This window comes from Eumetopias jubatus, unplaced genomic scaffold, assembly GCF_037043125.1.
Source record: "Eumetopias jubatus isolate StellerSeaLion01/CBP00866 unplaced genomic scaffold, mEumJub1_p1.0 scaffold_4, whole genome shotgun sequence".
Lineage (NCBI taxonomy): Eukaryota > Metazoa > Chordata > Mammalia > Carnivora > Otariidae > Eumetopias > Eumetopias jubatus.
Genome location: NW_028274810.1, coordinates 149,699,453 through 149,718,624, shown reverse-complemented (window position 1 = coordinate 149,718,624; position 19,172 = coordinate 149,699,453). Strand labels below are relative to the sequence as shown.

Genomic DNA, 19,172 nt, shown 5'->3' with positions numbered 1-19,172 from the left:
CATTATTTGTTTTGATGTTCAAATTGTCCTAGATTTAGCCATTGAAGCCCCTTCAAGATGGCTCCTATACCTTTTTGATATGTCTCCATCATTTGTTGAGGATTTCTTTCCTTTCTGGCACAAGGAGATTTCCAGGTTCATCTTGTACATTCCAGGAATCAGCCATTCTCTAAGAATTTGTGGAGGATAATATTTAGAAACCAAGATTACCACACTTAGTATACCCTTTTAGGAGACATAGCTAGAATATATACACACACACACACTTACATACATATACATATCTATAACTATTTCCTTATTTTGTATATATATATATTGAAGTAAATGAGTTCATACTGATGCTTTCAATTCTAAAGCAGTTCCTCAGTGTTCCTTCTAACCTTTCCTTTGACAGATTTTCAGTACCTTCTCCAGTAGTGAGAAATCTGGGTCTCACCCTCACTCAACTCGTTTGCTCAATATAACAGTCTTTGAACCCTTCCATACCACCTCCACATCCTCCCTTCTTCACACCACTGTGCAGTAGATCCATTGCAGACTTCTCTGTTAAGGAAAGGTGGGCAGAGAAAGGCAATTCCGTTCTTAATCTGATTCAATTAATGCATTTCATTTAAACATACCAGTCTTCGACACTGATGCTTTCCTAAGGACAAGTTTAGAAACCTTGATTTTAAGTCATTTTATAACGAGTGTTGAGACAGGTTCTGTGTAGTTGTATGAGACATGAAAACAAATGTAGTTAAGATTGTGTGACTATCTTGGCCCAGTCCTCTGTCTGACAGGTATAAGAACTCAGTTTTAGCAATGTACCTGGAGGTCAGTCAGGGCCTAAGGGACCAGTTCAAAAAAATTAAACCCGCAAGAGACTAGATGGATTGATAAATCAGAATGCATGTTTATTACTTTATGTTGACACTGTAATTGGCAGCTAAACTAAACTACTTGTATTAACTTGAAAATTTACACTTTTCCTAATTGGAAAACATGACATATCAAATGTTTTCTTGAACAATACAGAATTGGAACATAATTAGTTTTGTATAATTTTTTGAGAGGCATTTATACTTGCCAATCAGTAAAGAATTTCTGTATACATGAGTTAGTGTCTTCCCATTAACTTTCCCCAAAGATAGTAATAGTGATCTAGCATCTTGATTTTATGTTTTTCTCAACTTTTATTTATTTATTTATGTATTTATTTATTTATTTATTTATTTATTTATTTGACAGAGAGAGACAGCAAGAGCAGGAACACAAGCAGGGGAGTGGGAGAGGGAGAAGCAGGCTTTCCGCCGAGCAGGGAGCCTGTTGCGGGGCTCGATCCCAGGACCCTGGAATCATGACCTGAGCCGAAGGCAGACACTTAATGACTGAGCCACCCAGGCATCCCCTCAACTTTTATTTTGAAAATTTCAAAATTAGGAGCACCTCAGTGGCTCAGTCGGTTAAGCGTCTGCCTTCGGCTCAGGTCATGATCCCAGAGTCCTGGGATCGAGCCCTGCATTGGGCTCCCTGCTCAGCGGGGAGCCTGCTTCTCCCTCTCCCTCTGCCTGCTGCTCCCCCTGCTTGTGCTCTCTCTCTCTCTGTCAAATAAAAAAATAAAATCTTAAAAAAAAAAGAAAATTTCAAAATTATAGGAAAGTTAAAAATAGAGACCATGACTGTATATATATATTTCGCCTAGGTTAACCAACCATTAATGTTTTGCTGCATTTGCTTTATCTTTCCATGTGTATGTAAAATGCACACACACACACACACACACACACACACACACTTTTTTTTTCTGAGCCACTTGAAAATAAGTTGTAGATGTATGATACTTCACTCCTAAATATTTTATTATGTAGCTCCTAAGAACAAGGGGGTTTTTCCTGGTATCACACCAAAGAAATTTAAAATTAATGTAATAGAATTACCTGATAGACTGTTCATTTCCAAATTTCCTCTCTTGTTTGTGTAATGACCTTTATGCTCCCTCCTCTTTTTGCAGGGGCAGGAAGATGGAGAGGCGAGAGTCCAAGGATCCATTTAAGGATCCCACACTGCAATTAGTCTTTTAGTTTTCTTTAATCTAGACCCTACTATGTTTTGCTTTTGTGGTTTTTGTTGGTGTTTTTGTTGTTTTTGCTTTTATGCCATTGACATGCAGAGTCAAGGTCAGCTCTCTTGTGGAGTGTCCCACAATGTGGACTTTTCTGATTGTCTTCTCATGATTAGACTCAGAGAAACATCTTTTTTGCAAGAATATGATATAGTGTTGTGTGCAGCCATTGCATCATAACAAAGAGCACGTGTTAAGTGGTCCAGTTCCTGGTGATGCTAAATTTGATTGCCTGGTGACCATGATATTTGCCATTTCTCTTCATTGTAAAGGGTCTGTGATTAATAAGTTAGTTTTGAGATTTTACTTTGAGACTACTTATCCATTTGGTAGCCATTGATGAACCAACCTTGCCTGAATCAAGTTTTAAATTGGTCATTTCAAAATAATTTCACAGTTCTCTTACTCCCTCTACATTTATTAGCTAGCAATCTTCTGTAAAGATTTCCTTTCTTTCTGTGCTTTTTTTGTTTTTACTTTTTTGTGAACTCATGAAATCTTTGTTTATTCAGTGTGTTACAATTGTTTACTATTATTTTTCTTTTCAAAGCTCAAATTGTTCCAAATTTTGAAATAAGCTCCTGTGTTATTTTGACATGTCTCCATCAATCCTTTTGCACGTCCTTGGTTTCTCTATACTATGTTACAGGCTCAACCAATATAATTTTTAATAGCTACCTAACACTCTCATTAATGCACTGAAATTTATGTAATTGTAGTGCCTTTGAATATTTAGGTGTTCTATTAATAATATTGCTGTCAACCATTTTATGCAAATAGATATGTTTTTCCTTTTGGGGAGATTATTTCCCTAAGAAAAATTTCCTAAGTGTTTGTAAATTCCTGGTTTAAAACTTGTAGATACTATTTTATGAAAGGATCATGCAGCTTTAACACTGCCACTAGAAATGTCTGTGGGTTTATTTTACATGAATTTCCAAGCACTGTTGTCATTGCTTTCCATTTTTTTACTTAAAAAACTTCAGTTTTTTTTAATGTGATCTTCAATCTTATACACAGATGTGGGTTTTTTTCTTAAAAAGTAAGAATTCTTGCTCCTTAAAAAGATGAAAATAGTGACTTATAATTTTATTTTAGGTTTTTTTTTTTTGATAGCTCTGGTGCCATGTTCCATATAATTTGGTTTTATCTCCTCTGTACATGTCCAGTAAGTAAATTACCCTGAAAGGTGTTTCTCAGTGTGTCAGTTTTTAGCAACATGTGCAGGTAAGCTCTAAAGCAGTGGTTCTTAGCAGAGATTTGTATCTGCAGCTTTCAGAGCACATGCATGCCTTGGTTCCTCCTGGAGATTGATTTGGAATGCAGCCAGGCATTTTCTGTTCTTAGGAAATCTCACAGGTGATTCTGATGTTCATCATTGTTTGAGAATCACCACTTTGGAGATTTTAAATGTTACTCTCTATATCCCCAATTTCCTGTTGCTTAGAAAGCATTCATAAATATTTCTCTTTTATGACTTGCCAATTTAATACAGTATAATAATCCTAAATCAGCAAATGTTAACCATGAAATACTAAATCAGTATCCAGGTTTTCTTTTATTTTTTGCCATTTTGTTCTTTGTTTTTTATATTACTAAAATGGGCATAATAGTTTTTTCCGATTATAGAGACATACTTTGTTTCCTTATATCTTTTGCCTAAGTGACGTGATTTTGCAGTAAAGTCCTGATTTGTAATAACTGAGTTTGGTTAGAATTAATTCTTATATTCCCATTTAAACTATTTTCTGATAACATTGAGAAAGTAATAGTAGCCATTTCCCATTGGAAAATATGCATATTAATGTTTTCCTAGCAATGTAGGTAAGGAATCTTCATTTGAACTTGAAACTAAAACTTATCTTTTTTGCGAATAGGGCATGTCTTTCACTTCAGAATGGTTTGTAAAGTATTTGCAGTCATCAGCAGCTGCTTGTTGGGTAAGTTTGAATTTTTTAAAAGTAATTTTATTTCATTTTGAAGACTTGTGCCACCATTTTTTCCCCAGATAATAAAAGTCTTCTAAGTAGATATGTCTCCTTATTCATATTCTATAAGAAGAATAAGCCATTTCTAGTGGAAAGAAAATACACAAAATTGAATGTCTTCAAGCTTGTTCAGCTGGAATTGAGTGTTAAGGGAAAGTGATTCATACTGTCATTTCGTAAATTTTATTAATGACCTACTATGTGGCAGGCCCTGTTCTCAAATCAGGTTATATATTTCAGAAAAACACAGGAAAAAATCCGTCATGGAATTATATTCTAAGTAAATGCAGGTGGTTCTAAGTGCTATGAAGACAAATAAACCAGGATAAAGAGCATAGAGAGTGGAAGGGGTACTATTTCATGTAGGGTGGTCAGGATAGGTATCTCTGTCGGTGATATTTGAACAAAGCCCTGAAGGAAGTTGAGAGTAAACCATGTAAATAATCCAGGGAGAGAGTGTTCTAAGCAGAGACCACAGGAAGTGCAGAGGTTCCAAAACAGGAGTTCTCTGGTATGTTCATGCTTGAGTAACAGGAAGGAGGCTAGAGCGGCCAGAGCAGAGTAAGTAAGGGAAAGTGGAGAGAGAGATTTGGGGACAAAGGGGTCGCTATGGCAAGGACCTAGAGTTTACTGCAAGGGAGATAGAAGGATTTTGTGCAAAGGAAAATATGATTGAACTTCAGGTTTTGAAAGGATCAGTAGCATGGAGAGGAGATTTGGCAGAAGCAGGGAGACCGGTCAGCAGAGTATTACAGCAGTCCGAGTGAGAGATGGTGTACCCATAGCCAAGAGTGGTAGCATGGAAATGAAAGAGGTTCAGTTTCTGAATATATGGTGAAGATTGAGCCAACAGGATTTACTGAGGAGTTGGGTATGGGAAGGGAAAGAAAGAAGATCAGTGCAATGTTTGATTTGAGTAACTATAAAAATGGAGTTACCTCTTCCTGATTGGGAAAACTGAGAAGTTTGAGAGGCAAACTCAACAAATTAGTTTTCTTTCAAATATAGTTATTAAAGTTATTAAAGTCCATGTTACATTTCTTTGCCATTGTTCTCTCGTAGGTGTATGCCAATCTAACATCTTGCCAAGCTCTTGGAAATATGTGTGTGATGAACATGAATTCTTATGACTCTACCACTTTTGATGCATGCCGACTGTTTCAGTTCATCTTTGAAAATACTGCTGGACTGCGCACTGTTCATTCTATTTCATTTTGGTAAAGATATCCTGATTGATGAACTGTCATTTTAACCAAATTCAGTGAGTTACTGTCACAAATATTAATATTGGTACCCCATTACTAAAACAACTGTAATTGTTTACAGGAGACAGAATCTTCCATGGCTGTTCTATGGAGACCAGCTAGGATTAGGACCTCAAGTACTCAGTACCACACCTCTTCCTACAAATTTCAGTTTTAAAGGGGAAAACCAGGTATAAATCACTAGATTATCAAAAAACAACTGTATTTCAGTTTACAATTTTAAAAGGTAATAAGAATGTTGTTAGTCATAATTCTTGATTCTTTAGATTGTTTTTAAAAATTTGATTACTCAACTAAACTTAAATATCAACTGCTTATAGGAATCAAACAATAAAGCATTCAGCAGTCTTACCTGAGTCTATGGATACCTCTGGATTATGTGGTTGTGGTGGCAAGTAGCACTCGTGGGACTGGGAAGGTAGTTTATGTCACCAAATGCCAGACAGACTCAGTCCTTCCATATCTCTGCATTTTTAAGAAGTGTTTCCAAAGACTGATAGGGACCCTATGCCATTTCCTTAACACTTCACAGATCCAAATTTTTACCTTCAGCTTTTTGACCTTCTGGAATGATGAAATAGATTATTCTCCCCCTACTAACTCCCCAACTCTTCTGCACATCACATAGACACACACACACACACACACACACACACACACACACACACACACACACATTCTTAACAGGTTTGAAAGGAGGTTATCTGTCACTAGCATTGCCTTTCAATTCTGGAATAATAGTTTTAATGCAAAAAAACAGTTCATTTATTTTAGGTGTGTTTAATCATAAAGATACTTAGATTAATTTTGCTTCAAAGTAAAGATAGTTGAATATTTGATTTTTGGGAAAAGAATGGATCAGTCAACAATGAATGTTTCTTTATAGAATACTACATTGCTTCTAAAGTACATGACATTATTTTATTCTTGTTTTTATTTAATCAGAATAGAAAACTGAAGTTTGTTGCTGCTTCTTATGATGTAAGAGGAAATTTTCTCAAGTGGCAAACTTTAGAAGGAGGTATTTTACAGGTGAGCATACTTCTAGCTAAAGAATTACGAATGTGCCTTGTTTTTGCCTCAGGCAAAAATGAGGAAAAGATTAAATATTTACTGGATTAGAGCATCACTTGCATGCTACAGTTGATTTTTTTCTTGTGCTTTAAATGGGAATTTCTTAAAACTACTTTAAGTAGTATTATATAAAGCAACATTATTCTGAAATATTTATCAGTTGTATTCTTTTGCTATAGCTCTGTCCAGACACAGAGACAAGACTTAATGCTGCTTATTCTTTTGGAACAACCTATCAACAAAATGTAAGTTTCAACTATACTAGCCTATATTTTTTAGCTTCATTTTTCACATCGATAATAATTGGAATGATCTTTGAATTTTCAAAACTTTTTTTTTTAAAGATTTTATTTATTTATTTGACAGAGGGAGTTAGTGAGAGCAGGAACACAAGCAGGGGGAGTGGGAGAGGGAGAAGCAGGCTTCCCGCTGAGCAGGGAGCCCGATGTGGGGCTCAATCCCAGAACCCTGGGATCATGACCTGAGCCGAAGGCAGACGCTTAACGACTGAGCCACCCAGGCGCCCCAAAACGTTTTCACTGATATAATTTTTTATTATTGGGGTGCAGAAAAATCTTACCTTGTTATCTATAGAGTTTATAATATAATGTAAGATTTTCATAATTCTTATTTATTTACTTCTAGGATATAGGTTTTAAAAAAATAATATTTATTTCTGAGCATTTTATTTTTTAAGATTTTATTTATTTGAGAGAGAGCGCGTGAGAGAGAGAGAGATCACAAGTAGGGGGAAGGAGTAGAGGGTGAAACAAACTCTCCACTGAGCAAGGAGCCCAACTTGGGACTTGATCCCAGGATCCTGGGACCATGACCTGAGCTGAAGGCAGACGCTTAACCGACTGAGCCACCCAGGCACCCTATTCCTGAGCATTTTAGAATAAAGTGAAAATATTATTTTTAGTGACTAATAAAAATGTTACTTCTTCTTCCCTCTACCCACCCCCCCCCCCCCAGTTAACAAGTAAAAATGCTTCTTTTTCTCTCCTTCCATACTTTTTCTCCCTTCTTCCCTCCCTGACCTTCCTTCCTTTAGAAACCCATTTCTGAATTACGGAACATACAAAGTAATATTATGAGCCATTAAACTTTTGAAAGACATTCACTCGTCTACAAAAATACTTCTTGATAAAATGCATATACATACACCATAGAACAAAACTGTGATTTCAGTTTTGTTAGAACTGCAATGAAAAATGTCATCATGGAAACCAGATTGGAAGATAATAAACATTTTTAACAGTGGTTATCTCTGGATGATGGGATTACAAGTGATTTATTTATTTTTTTATATTTTCCAAATCCTCTATCATGAATATGAATTCACTTTTATTATCATAAATGACTTATATGTTATTTAAAAAAGAAAAAAGAAATGTTATTATGTGTTTACCATGAGACAGAACCAACCCTGGTTAAATGCCTGCTGCTGGATGCTCAGCATTTTATCCTTGTTATCTCATTTGATCTGTGAAATAACTGTGAGAAACATATCATTATCTGTGCTTCATAGATGAGGAAATGGTGCTTAGTGAGATTAGGTAATGAACTTAAGGTCTTGCATCAGGTAAATTGTGGAACCAGTGTTCTATTAGGCTTAAAATTCCTGGTTTTTCCATTGAACCTGGCTGCCTCTGAAGTAGTTCACAGCCTAATAGAGAAAACAGCTATATAGACAAAGAATTGCAAAGAATGTGGAATGTTGTGTCTACAAGGTGCCATACTGATACAAAGGAGGAGTCATCAGCAATTCCTGGAGAAGTACTAAAAGGCTTCTTGGAATGAGTGACATTTGGGCTTATAGAACGAATATGAGTTTACCAGGGAAACACAGTGGGGAAGAGAATGTCAGGCAGGAACGTTTGCGATGTCAAAGAGACAGAATAGCATAGTGTATTTAGGAACTGCAAGTATGAATGTACCATAGACTGGTAGAGAGCAGTGGGAGATAAGCCTGACTCTCTTAAGGGAAGCCAAATCATAGACATCATTGTATATCAGAAGAATTTAAGACCTCATCCCATAGGACAGTAGTTTTTAAACTTTGTCACTGATGTACACTTAACGTTAAGAATGAAGGCATACCCTCTCCAGCTGTGTTGTAGGACAAGAACCAGGCAGTTCTTTACTCTTAGTTTTTACGGCCCTTAAAAAGAATCATGTTTATAGTATTCATGTTTTGGAAGGTACATGGAAATGTATATAAACAAGATAGTTTAAAGATATTTTATTTTACAAAATTAAAAAATACTTTAAAAGATACTAAATATGCTTTCTAATTTTCAGTGCTTTTATTTTTTTATTTTTCCAGTGTGAGATTCCTCTCTCTAAGATCTTAACTGACTTTCCCTCTCCTATATTTTATGATGTGTACCTTGAATATACTGATGAAAATCAACACCAATATATTTGGGCTGTGCCTGTGTTAAACCTAAATCTTCAATACAATAAAATATTTGTGAACCAAGGTAAGACATCTGTACACTCTTTCTCGAGCTAAAAGCCAATAAATAAGTCAACCAACATGATAATTTAGTAAGCCATGGGTTATAAAAAAGGGCATGGATTTTCTCTTATGATATGGTTTTATGTAGTCTGCCAAAAAGTAAAACAATAAGATTAATGGTATATTTAGACATTTTTACCAAACGTGTCAGGCTTATTGTTAAGAAATTAATATTATCGCTTAAGTGTAAGCTGAGAAAAATTAGTAGAACTGTAAATTGGGGCTGTGCTTCTTCAAGCTTTCTCAAGCTGCTTTTCGGATAAATTTATTTATGTTGTTCTCGTATCAGAAAATTTTTCTTATTAGGTAATTTGCAGGGAAAATATCTTCCAAACAATCAAAGATATTCAAGTGAGGTAGGGAAAGCTCTTACCAGGAATTTCTAACCGCGATAGCTGTGCAGCCATCTTATCTGAAACAGAATGTACTAATTTTGTGTTTTAAATTTATTCAGTAAAATTCTCAAGAGCCATCTTGAACAATTTGAAGGTATTTTTTTAATGCTATCTTTTTTTCTTCCTTTTTATGATAAAAGACAGTAGCTCAAGCAAGTGGCTTCTGACTCGGCGCATTTTCTTAGTGGATGCACTAAGTGGACGAGAAAATGACTTAGGAAGTCAACCAAGATTAATTCGAATTGCTACCCAGATATCACTGAGGTGAACATCTGTTGTACTAAATTAAGCTTGGAGTGTACGGGGAAATGTTATAATGAAAGTGTTTACTAGTAATTATCTGAGGAAAACAATAAGGACAACTGAATTGGAACAATGCGTAAGGTTTTTTTAGATATCTGTGTAGATTGGTATACACCAGTAGCAGGGAGGAGCTCCAAGGGAAGAATTATATCAGAAGGACCTGAGGAGTTTTGTCAGAATTCACACTCTGGCCCTGCTGATTTAGAATGGGTTGAGAGGTGGAGGGAAATTGAATAGCAGTGGGCTGAAATGGGAATGTTAGAAAGAGCCCACCCAATGTTTGCAGTGGGTAGGCCTCCTGTGTGTTTTCACCTCCTTAGTGGTCTAGGTTGGCCCAGATTAAGTATCAACACCTCCATCTTCTTAGGAAATCTTAAGGATGACCCTACCTTTGGGTAGTGCCATGCAGCTCTTATTTCTGTTTTCAGTGTGAGATTGTTCCCTCTAGATCATCATTGACTTTCCCACTCCCAATATTTTTTGATGTGTACCTTGAACAGTGGCGAAAATAAACACCATCATCTTACATGAGTCTGGCATTTTGAAACACTTCAATATATCTTTTTTTCATTGTTATTTCATTCTGATTTTCATATTAGTCTTATGAGGTATAAGCAGTACAGAAGCTTTATTATATATCTTGCTGAAGTCCAGATGTACTGTTTTTAGCATTCCCTCAATTTACTAATGTATCACTAGTAAAAATGAAATTGGACCTAGTCAGGTCTGACTTGATCGTGGTGAAAACATGCTAGCCACTAGTGTTTGGCACTTTCCTTTTTGATTTACAAATTATACCCATGCCTTGAATTCAGCAAAATACACTCCACTATGTGCCATAAATAGTACTAGATATGACACACATTATTTTGTTAAGAATTCATCTTTCTCTTTTGAAAATCAGGATGTTATCTGCCTTTTTCTAGGCTTTGTTTAACACTTCACCCTTGACTATTCCTCAGGGATGGTTCACAGTACTTCAGTGATTTCATTTGTAAACTTCATAAGACCTAGATCAGGAAGGGTTTCTCATTTGTCTCAGACGGTATATTTTAATATTAAGTTTTGACTACTAAGATAGCTTATGTTGGTACCGTTAGTTTATGTTTGACCTTCCCAAGTCCTTATTCACTGGTTGGTTTTGAGATCACCAAGACTATCCATATTAAAAAAAAAAAAAACCAAAACAGTAAGTTAACTGTATGTTTAAGGACTTAGATGTATTTATAACTATAAATGTATTTTCTCATAAACAGCATTCACCTTGTACCCAACACAAAAAATGGAAACATTTACCCTCCTTTAATTACCATTGCGTACAGTGACATTGATGTCACAGATCCCAGCAGCCAGTCTGTGAAGGTGAGTCCTGTGCCAGTCAGTGCCTCTATATGTGTTAATGTGATACTGATGCAGTTTACATTATGGTCAAAGGCTATTTGTCCTTTTTCAAGTTTTAAATAAACACTGCACTTAATATAGTCAAGTCTTAATTACTTTTTACTAATAATGATAAAGGTGCGTTCCTGTGGATCCTTCAGGTAAAAAAACAAGAATTAAGTTTTTTTCTAGACACCATCAGCAGCAGTCAGGCATCCCTGTTCGAGATCCTGGGGTATGCTGAGATATGTAGTGTCTGCTTCTGTCCTCTTTGGCCAACTTGCTTGCACTGAGATTTTGTTTTCTTGGCTAATTAAACCAGAAACTCAAACTTTCAGCAGGCACGAGTGGTCTCTTCTCACCAGGCTTGCTCACTTGATGGAAATAGACTTCAACAAGTAGAAAGAGATTCAAATTATCAGTAGTTTATAACTAGTAATGCTAAAGTGAAGTAGAGAATACAGTTTGGACCTGTAGCCACGTAAGCATCCTACTACTTCTTCTACTCAAAGTTAAGTGCAGAACTAAAGGCCTCCTTGCCTGGGAGGTCCTGTATGGAGGGGAGACCTCGTACACCCTGAAGAGGGACTACACCAAAGGGAATGAGCCTGGAAAAGGCTGAGTTCCTTCTCCCAACCTCACCAGTCAGATAAAGCCTCTCTGCTTTGAGGAGGGGTTCATGACAGAGAGATAGAGATCAAAACCAGAAGTAATCCTTCTGTACTTTTTCCTCAGGGAGATTAAATGGATATTCCCTTCCCTCTCTGGAAATGGGAGAGATGTTTAAGCATTCCCTACCTCCAAACCTCACTAACAGCTTTGAATTCACTATTTTACTTTCCTAAATGTTAATGTTGTAGTTCCTCTAGCCAGTACTTTGGGCTTCTCTGTTGTGCTTGTGCTTGTACTCAGCTGCTGCTGGATTCAGGCTTTCATGAAGCGAAAGGTAGGCACCTAGGATAACTTCTCTCTAAAAGATGTTACATCCTCATTTGTATGATGTAACTGGATGTTAAAATTAGTTTCCATTGCCTGAGCTTGTATGCACCGTAATAGGAGAGGAAAATCCGGAAACAGGCTTAGTAACAAAAGACTGGCTGGTTTAAAATTTCCTGGGTAACCAAGAGTATATTTATTTTAAGATAAAACACTTCTGGGTCTTTTCTTTAACTATTTTTGTTGTTGTTTAAATATTCCAAGGGTGGTCTTGATAAATTAGAAAATAGAAAAGGAATTGAGAGAATCATGAAACTATACTGGTGAAATCCACCTCAGATTCATTCTAAGTGTAGAATGTACAGTTCTTTCATCATTTCTTAATTTTTTATGACAGTTGTTGTAACAATTCTACATCAGTTAAGCATTCACCTACATCTCTGCTCTCTCACCAACAGCGAATAACTTTCCCTCGTATCTTCTGAGCAGATCAACACCATCCCTCAGATTTCCCCTCCGATGAATTCCCTCAGATTTCCTCTTTAATACTTCAGAATCTGTTTCATTATCCTTCCTGTCTCTTGTTCTGATTTTTAAGAACAAAGGGCCCTTCCTCTTTTCTTAAATTAATCTTCTACCTGTGCTTATTTGCAGTACTTTCTCCAGTATCCTGTTTCATCCCTAATCCCTTTTTCAGCCAGCTCCTCTGCTGGTCCCTTTCCTTTGCTTAAAACAGCCATCAAGTTGTCCTATCTTAAAAACAAAGTAAAACAACCAGCCAATAACATCTTTCCTTAATTCTGCCAGCTTTTTAACTTGGTATTGTGTATCTTTCCTTGATTTCCCAACCGTTTACTCTTTCATCATTTGCAGTCTGGCTCTAGTCATTTTTCTTCTTTGAAAACCTCTTTCTTGAAGGTCAGCAATGAATTCCATAAACATTAGCTTTATTTCTTTATGACTTGACATTCATACAACATTTGACATCATATTTTGAGCCTTCTTCTTGAACTTCTGTTCTGTGAGCTTGGTAAGACTTTGGTATCTAGCCTCTCCTACCTCTCACAGTCCTGTTTCTCTATCCTTTACTGGTTCTTTCTCGTCTCTTAATATAGTGCTATCCCTAAGATTCTTGCTCAGCCCTTTGAATACTCTGCCTTCTTAAGGTGTGATTGTTGAGCCAGTTGCTAAATTCTTGATACGCAAGATTAGTCACATTCCTCAGTTATAAAAACCTATCAGAAAATGAAATATTAGCTTGACTGCTGTTAATGAACCTAAATGAGTTCCTAATGAACCCCTCTTTCTTCTATGTATGTTCAAAAGGGATATTCAAAGCATCATGAATAATTCCTCAAAGTATTTCCATTTATGTATAAGTAAGGGTCAACTCTAGTAATATTAATAAATTAAAAATATGGCATTTATATGCAAATACATCTTTATAGTAAAAGTAGCTTTGTGTTATATAATTTTAGTATGGCTAATTTGCTTTCTTTTAAATACCAGGTTTCTTTCTCAGTCAAATATGAAATGAATCAAGGAGAAGCACAAGTTCAGACAGATGTAAGTTTATTTAACTTGTTAAAATATTTACAGTATGTTTCTTAATTAAAAAATGTTTAGATATACAAGGGAATTGTCAAAATAGTTCTGCCATGTATCCTTCACCCAGCCTCCCTTTATGTTAACATCTTACATAACCATAGTGCAATGTTCACAATAAGGAAAATAATACTGATGTAATCCTATTAACTGATCTACATACTCTGAATTTCCCAAGTTCTTTCACTATCCTTTTTCTGTTTTAGGACCCAACCCAGGGTCACATATTGCTTTCAGTGGTCACGTCTCCTTAGTCTCCTTTAATCTGTGACGGTTCCTCAGTCTTTCTCTTTCTTTCAGAACCCCATCCTACACTTTTGAAGAGTGCCGGTCAATTATTTTGGCCTTCAGTTGGGTTTATCTGATGTTTTCCCATAATGAAATCAAGTTCATGTAGTTTTGACACAGATACCATCGATATGATGTTGTGCCCTTCTCTGTGCATCATATCAGAAGGCACATGGTGTCAGGATGTCTTAATACTAATGATATTAACTCGGATCATATGTCTAAGGTGGTGTCCGTGGAGTTCCCCACTGTATTTTTCCATTTGTAATTAAGTATCTTGTGGGGAGATACTTTGAGAGGATGCAAATATTCTGCTTCTCATTATCCTTTTGGTCTCTAATTTTAGCATCCAGTGATGATTCTTGTCTATAAAAAGTATTATTGTAACATCTGCCTCATAATGATTTTTCTATTTCCGTCATTTCTTCTATATTTGTTAAATGGAATTCTATAAGGAGTTGTCCCTTTGCCCACATAGATTTATTTATTCAATTATTTCTTTAAATCAGTATGGACTCCTGGATATATTTATTTTATTCTCGTGATTATAATTCATTACTATCTGTCTTCTTGCTCAAATTGTCCTAGAGTTAGCCATTGGGAGTTCCTTCAACTTGGTCCCTATGTCCTTGCAACACACCCTCCACCATTTTTTGAGCACATCTTTATACTCTATTTGCATATTTGAACATTGATGGGGGAAATTACACATATTCCAAAAATGTTCTTTTTTTTTAGATTGCTTTGGGTGTTTTGGGTGGACTGGCTGTTTTATCATCTCTTCTGAAGACAGCAGGGTGGAAGAGACGCATTGGGAGTCCCATGATTGATTTACAGGTATGATATCAGGAGTTTTTAAAGTATATTTTCATCTTTTCACTACTTTGTATCCTTTTAAGATACAGCTGGAGAACAACTAAAAATTGCCTTAAGTTTCTCTGGGGTGTATAACTAGGAGAGGTATATGCACACCTCATTCCCCTCCCACGTTGCTGTATGCCAGTCTACACTCCCACCAGCAGCACTGTTCTAGTTTCCACACATCCTCACCAACGCCTGATATTTTTCCAGCCTTCCCATTTTTTTCCAGTCTGGCAGTATAAGTAGTACATCACTGTTGGTTTCGTTTTCATTTCTCTGCTTTTCATATACTTTATTAATCATTTGGGTTTCCCCTTCTGTAAACTGCCTGTTTATATCCCTTGCAAATTTTTCTATTAGGTTTCCAGTTTCTCTGGTTTATTTAAAGGAGTTTTTTTTGTGTTTTCTAAATATGAATCCCTTTTTGGTTTTTGATGCTAAAATATCTCCTCCAAATATGACCCATCTGTTATTTTTATCTATGTGTTACTTTGCTTAACAGAGACTCTAAATTTTGATATTGTCACATCTGATTAGTTTTTCATATGCTTCTAGAATATTTTTTAGGAAAACATTCCCAATCTCAAGATCACAAAGATATCCTCCCAGGTTTTATTCTATTAACTTTATAGTTTTACTTCTCATATAATCTTTTGTAAATTTATCTTTGTTTTTATTTTTATCTAACATTTATTGAATATATGCTAGGCATTTTTTTAAGTTTTATTTACATAACTTATTTAATCCTCACAATAGCTCTGTGAAATCAGATACAATTATTATCATTCCCATTTTATGCAGAATGAAATTGTGGCAGAAGTAAAATAAACTTCCTACTCATTTAATTTTTTAAATATATTTTTTAAAAGATGTATTTATTTATTTGAGAGAGAACATGCACTGGGAGGGGCAGAGGCAGAGAATCTCCAAGCAGACTCCCTCTGAGTGTGGAGCCTAATGTGGGGCTCAGTCTCATGACATATGAGATCATGACTTGAGCCAAAACCAGGAGTTGGACGCTTAACTGACTGAGCCACCTAGGTGCCTCTCTACTCATTTAATTTTTACAATTCAGTAATGGTGGTATTTATTTCTATTTTGCTGATGAAGAACATGAGAAAGGCAACATAGTAACTTGTTTGTACCAGAATATCTTCCTGACACCAAAGCCAGTGTGCCAAGGAATCAGAGGAGGGGGCTTGGTTTACTATTCCAAATAGAAAGAAAGGCTTTCCAGAGAAGTGAACTTTAGGCTGGGTTGGGTTATCTGTACATTCCACAAAATAGTCACTGAGGACCTACTTTCTGATTGCCAAGAACACTACCAGCTGCTGGCGGATGTGATAGTGAGCAAAGACAGATCTGGTCTCTATTCTCAGAGCTCATGAGATTTTGCCATAGAGAAGAAGAAAAGAATATTTGATGAAACAATAAACAATGCCCATTTCATTCCACAAAATAATTGAAATGCAAGTTAATCAGAGAGTAAGTGGTTGGAACTGGCAGGTGAGGCTAAAAAGTCCATTTTGGTCTAGGTTGTGAAGGACCCTGTGGGTCTGGAATTTACACTCCAGTGAAGAGTCACTACATTTTTAGGAAACGGAGTGACACAATCCAATTTACATTTTAGAAAACTAACTCTGGTGGTAGTGTGAAGGACTGATTGGGGTGGAGGGCTCCAAAGTAGGAAAGAATTAGGAAGCAATGTAACTTTCTTAGATGGTGAAAGGTGAAAAGTGTTGGGTGAGACAGGTGCTTTTGGGAATAGACTGAAAGGTACAGATCCAAAGGAATCCAGGAGATGGCCACAGTTGGGCTTTATAACTAGGTGATCCATGGATACATGAAATAAGGCTTCAAGCTTGAGAAACTGGGTAGAGACTATGTTACTGAAAGTGATAGTGTAAATAGATTGAGTCTATAACAACTATAATTCTCTTTTTAAATTGCAGACAGTTATGAAATTCTTGGTGTACTACGCTGGTGATCTGGCCAATGTTTTCTTTATCATCACTGTGGGAACAGGTCTTTATTGGCTTATTTTCTTCAAAGTAAGTGAATTCCCGAATTTAACCTAAATGTTAATACCTGAATAACTGGTAAGCTGTCTTTATAAAGGAACTGTTTTTACTTGGGGGTATTTCTGACCAAGAGTATTGAGGCAAGTACTAAACCACCATTTCTTGAATGTGCTGTTTATTGAGTATCACCACTTTCCTTTTCTATGCATCTTTGGTTTATAAATTGTGCTTATTAAAAACCTTGTGTGGTCATATTTAACAGTGTAATTTTTATCATAGGCACAGAAATCTATCTCTGTTTTGCTACCAGTGCCAGCTCAGGAAGAACGTCTTGTTACTTATGTGGGATGTGCTTTTGCTCTGAAGGTAAGTTTCAAAGGACAGATTCCTGAATTTAAAAGACCTGCTATTAAACTCGTAAGTCATTAAAATTAAAATGTTTTCAAAATCTTTGGTGTAAAATTTAGCTTTATTTTATTTTATTTTTATTTTTTAAAGGCTTTATTTATTGATTTGTCAAAGAGAGAGAGAGAGTGGCACAAGCAGGGGAGTGGCAGGCAGAGGGGGAAGCAGCTTCCGGCTGAGCAGGAAGCCTGTTGCGGGGCTCGATCCCAGGACCCCGGGGTCATGACCTGAGCCGAAGGCAGACGCTTAACAACTGAGCCACCCAGACGCCCCAAATTTAGTTTGATTTTAAAAGGAAGCATGAATTATTTTATTTTACCAAGGAAATATAATAGGTAGTTCATTCTGAAAATCTAGCTTAAATAATTTTCCTAAAAAGCCATAATAAGTATTTTTGGATTAATACAAGTTATAGCTAATTTGGTAAAGTGATAATTCATCATATGACTTTCTTTTTTAAAGTCTGAAGATGCATTCACAATGGGATAAAATGTCTTTAGGCATGAATTTTACCTCTTTAATGGGCAATAAAGGGTACCACCCTGGATAACATGCTGAATTTGTCTTAGAATTTGTTTTCTCTGTCTCCATATTCCTTTCCTCCTCTTCTCATGGCATCCCCTTTCCCTATTTCATTTCTCTGTCAATGTATGTGAAGCTCCTTAACATGCCCCTAGTAGATCTCATCCCATGGTCCTGTGATTATTCAGTGTCTGCTTTTCCCACTGATCTGTGAGCTCCTTGAAGAGAGAAATCATCCTATCCTTACACTTTTATCCTTTGATGAATAATGCATCTACTAGGAAGAACACCCTAGATTAAACATATTACTTCTGTTAAATGAAAAAGATGTGTTTCAACAACACATTTTAAACATTAAGTATCTCAACACCAGGAATAGAAAAAAAGATAGTGAAGGCTTCTTAAAGCTTTAATTAAGACAGCCAATTATAGTTGAAAAATACCTTTACTTATAAAGAAATCAGATGGTCTAGAAAATAAAAGTATGCTTTTGGAAACCTTGGGAAAGAGAGTCAATTAGGCATGGCCCCTGTATGAGGAAGAGGTAGGATGTTTACTTTTTTCACATCCCTATTTTAAAGAAAGAGAAGGGAAGGCAAATTAATGTGTATGAAAATTTTGTGAATTTGTTGATTCCGTGTTATTTGATGAGCTTCTACTGATCCCCTGATGATATGATAACTTTGTCATTTGTGAAAATTGTATATTCTTGTGATTACAGGATATTTGTTTCTTAAAAAAAATCATTGTATTCATAATCAGGCTTAATGTGGATACTTTTCAAGTGTTCTGTCCTTTTCAGGCTCTGCAATTTTTGCATAAGCTTATATCCCAGATTACCATAGATATATTCTTTATTGATTGGGAGCGACCTAAAGGAAAGGTTCTTAAAGCTGTTGAAGGTAACTGAAATAACCATTGTACCAAAATTCTTTTGCTGCTTTTTCTAGAACAAAGATGAAACTCTTTTACTTACTTTATCTCTCTGACCAGGTGAGGGTGGTGTTCGGAGTGCCACGGTTCCTGTGAGCATATGGAGAACATATTTTGTAGCAAATGAATGGAATGAAATTCAGACTGTGAGAAAAATTAATCCACTCTTTCAAATACTTACTGTCCTCTTTTTTTTGGAGGTATAAACTTTTTTAATTGTGTGCAACTTCTGTGTACCTCATAAATATTAATTTCGTATAATTCCAGCTACATTTTCATGGAAGAGTTTTCTAAAGTTTTCTGAAGAGTTTTCTGAAGTTATCAAGCCGATACAAAGAGTGTCTTTTAAAAATTGTGTTAAAATACACCTAATATGAAATTTACCATCTTAATCATTTTTAAGTATGCAGTTCAATCTTGTTGGGTACATTCACATTGTTGTCCACCAACCCCTAGAATTCTTTTCATCTTGCACAACCAAAACAACAGCTTCCCATCCCCACTCTCAGCCCCTGGCAATTACCGTTCTACTCTGTCTCTTTCAGTTTGACTACTGTAGCTAAGG

At 36.0% G+C, this 19,172-nt stretch overlaps 1 protein-coding gene and 1 long non-coding RNA gene across 4 annotated transcripts in view; one reads left to right on the top strand and one right to left on the bottom strand.

Moving 5' to 3' along the window:
- The window catches only part of LOC148164619 (uncharacterized), a 51,393-nt gene that overhangs the window by 1,777 nt on the left and 30,444 nt on the right, over positions 1–19,172 (bottom strand). For 2 of the 3 annotated variants that reach the window (XR_015768122.1, XR_015768123.1), the window contains exons 3-4: positions 18,651–18,697; positions 71–169 (exon numbers count right to left, since the gene is read on the bottom strand). This is a non-coding gene — a long non-coding RNA (uncharacterized LOC148164619). The remainder of the gene's footprint in view (positions 1–70; positions 170–18,650; positions 18,698–19,172) is intronic. The other variant, XR_015768124.1, reaches the window with a different exon arrangement.
- The window catches only part of TMEM67 (transmembrane protein 67), a 49,380-nt gene that overhangs the window by 14,754 nt on the left and 15,454 nt on the right, over positions 1–19,172 (top strand). Inside the window, exons 7-20 of the mRNA XM_028110645.2 lie at positions 3,985–4,047; positions 5,158–5,312; positions 5,422–5,530; positions 6,306–6,392; positions 6,614–6,679; positions 8,764–8,920; positions 9,494–9,617; positions 10,913–11,018; positions 13,482–13,538; positions 14,604–14,702; positions 16,679–16,777; positions 17,027–17,113; positions 18,477–18,576; positions 18,668–18,807. Coding sequence (XP_027966446.1) covers positions 3,985–4,047; positions 5,158–5,312; positions 5,422–5,530; positions 6,306–6,392; positions 6,614–6,679; positions 8,764–8,920; positions 9,494–9,617; positions 10,913–11,018; positions 13,482–13,538; positions 14,604–14,702; positions 16,679–16,777; positions 17,027–17,113; positions 18,477–18,576; positions 18,668–18,807 — 1,449 coding nt within the window. The remainder of the gene's footprint in view (positions 1–3,984; positions 4,048–5,157; positions 5,313–5,421; positions 5,531–6,305; positions 6,393–6,613; positions 6,680–8,763; positions 8,921–9,493; positions 9,618–10,912; positions 11,019–13,481; positions 13,539–14,603; positions 14,703–16,678; positions 16,778–17,026; positions 17,114–18,476; positions 18,577–18,667; positions 18,808–19,172) is intronic.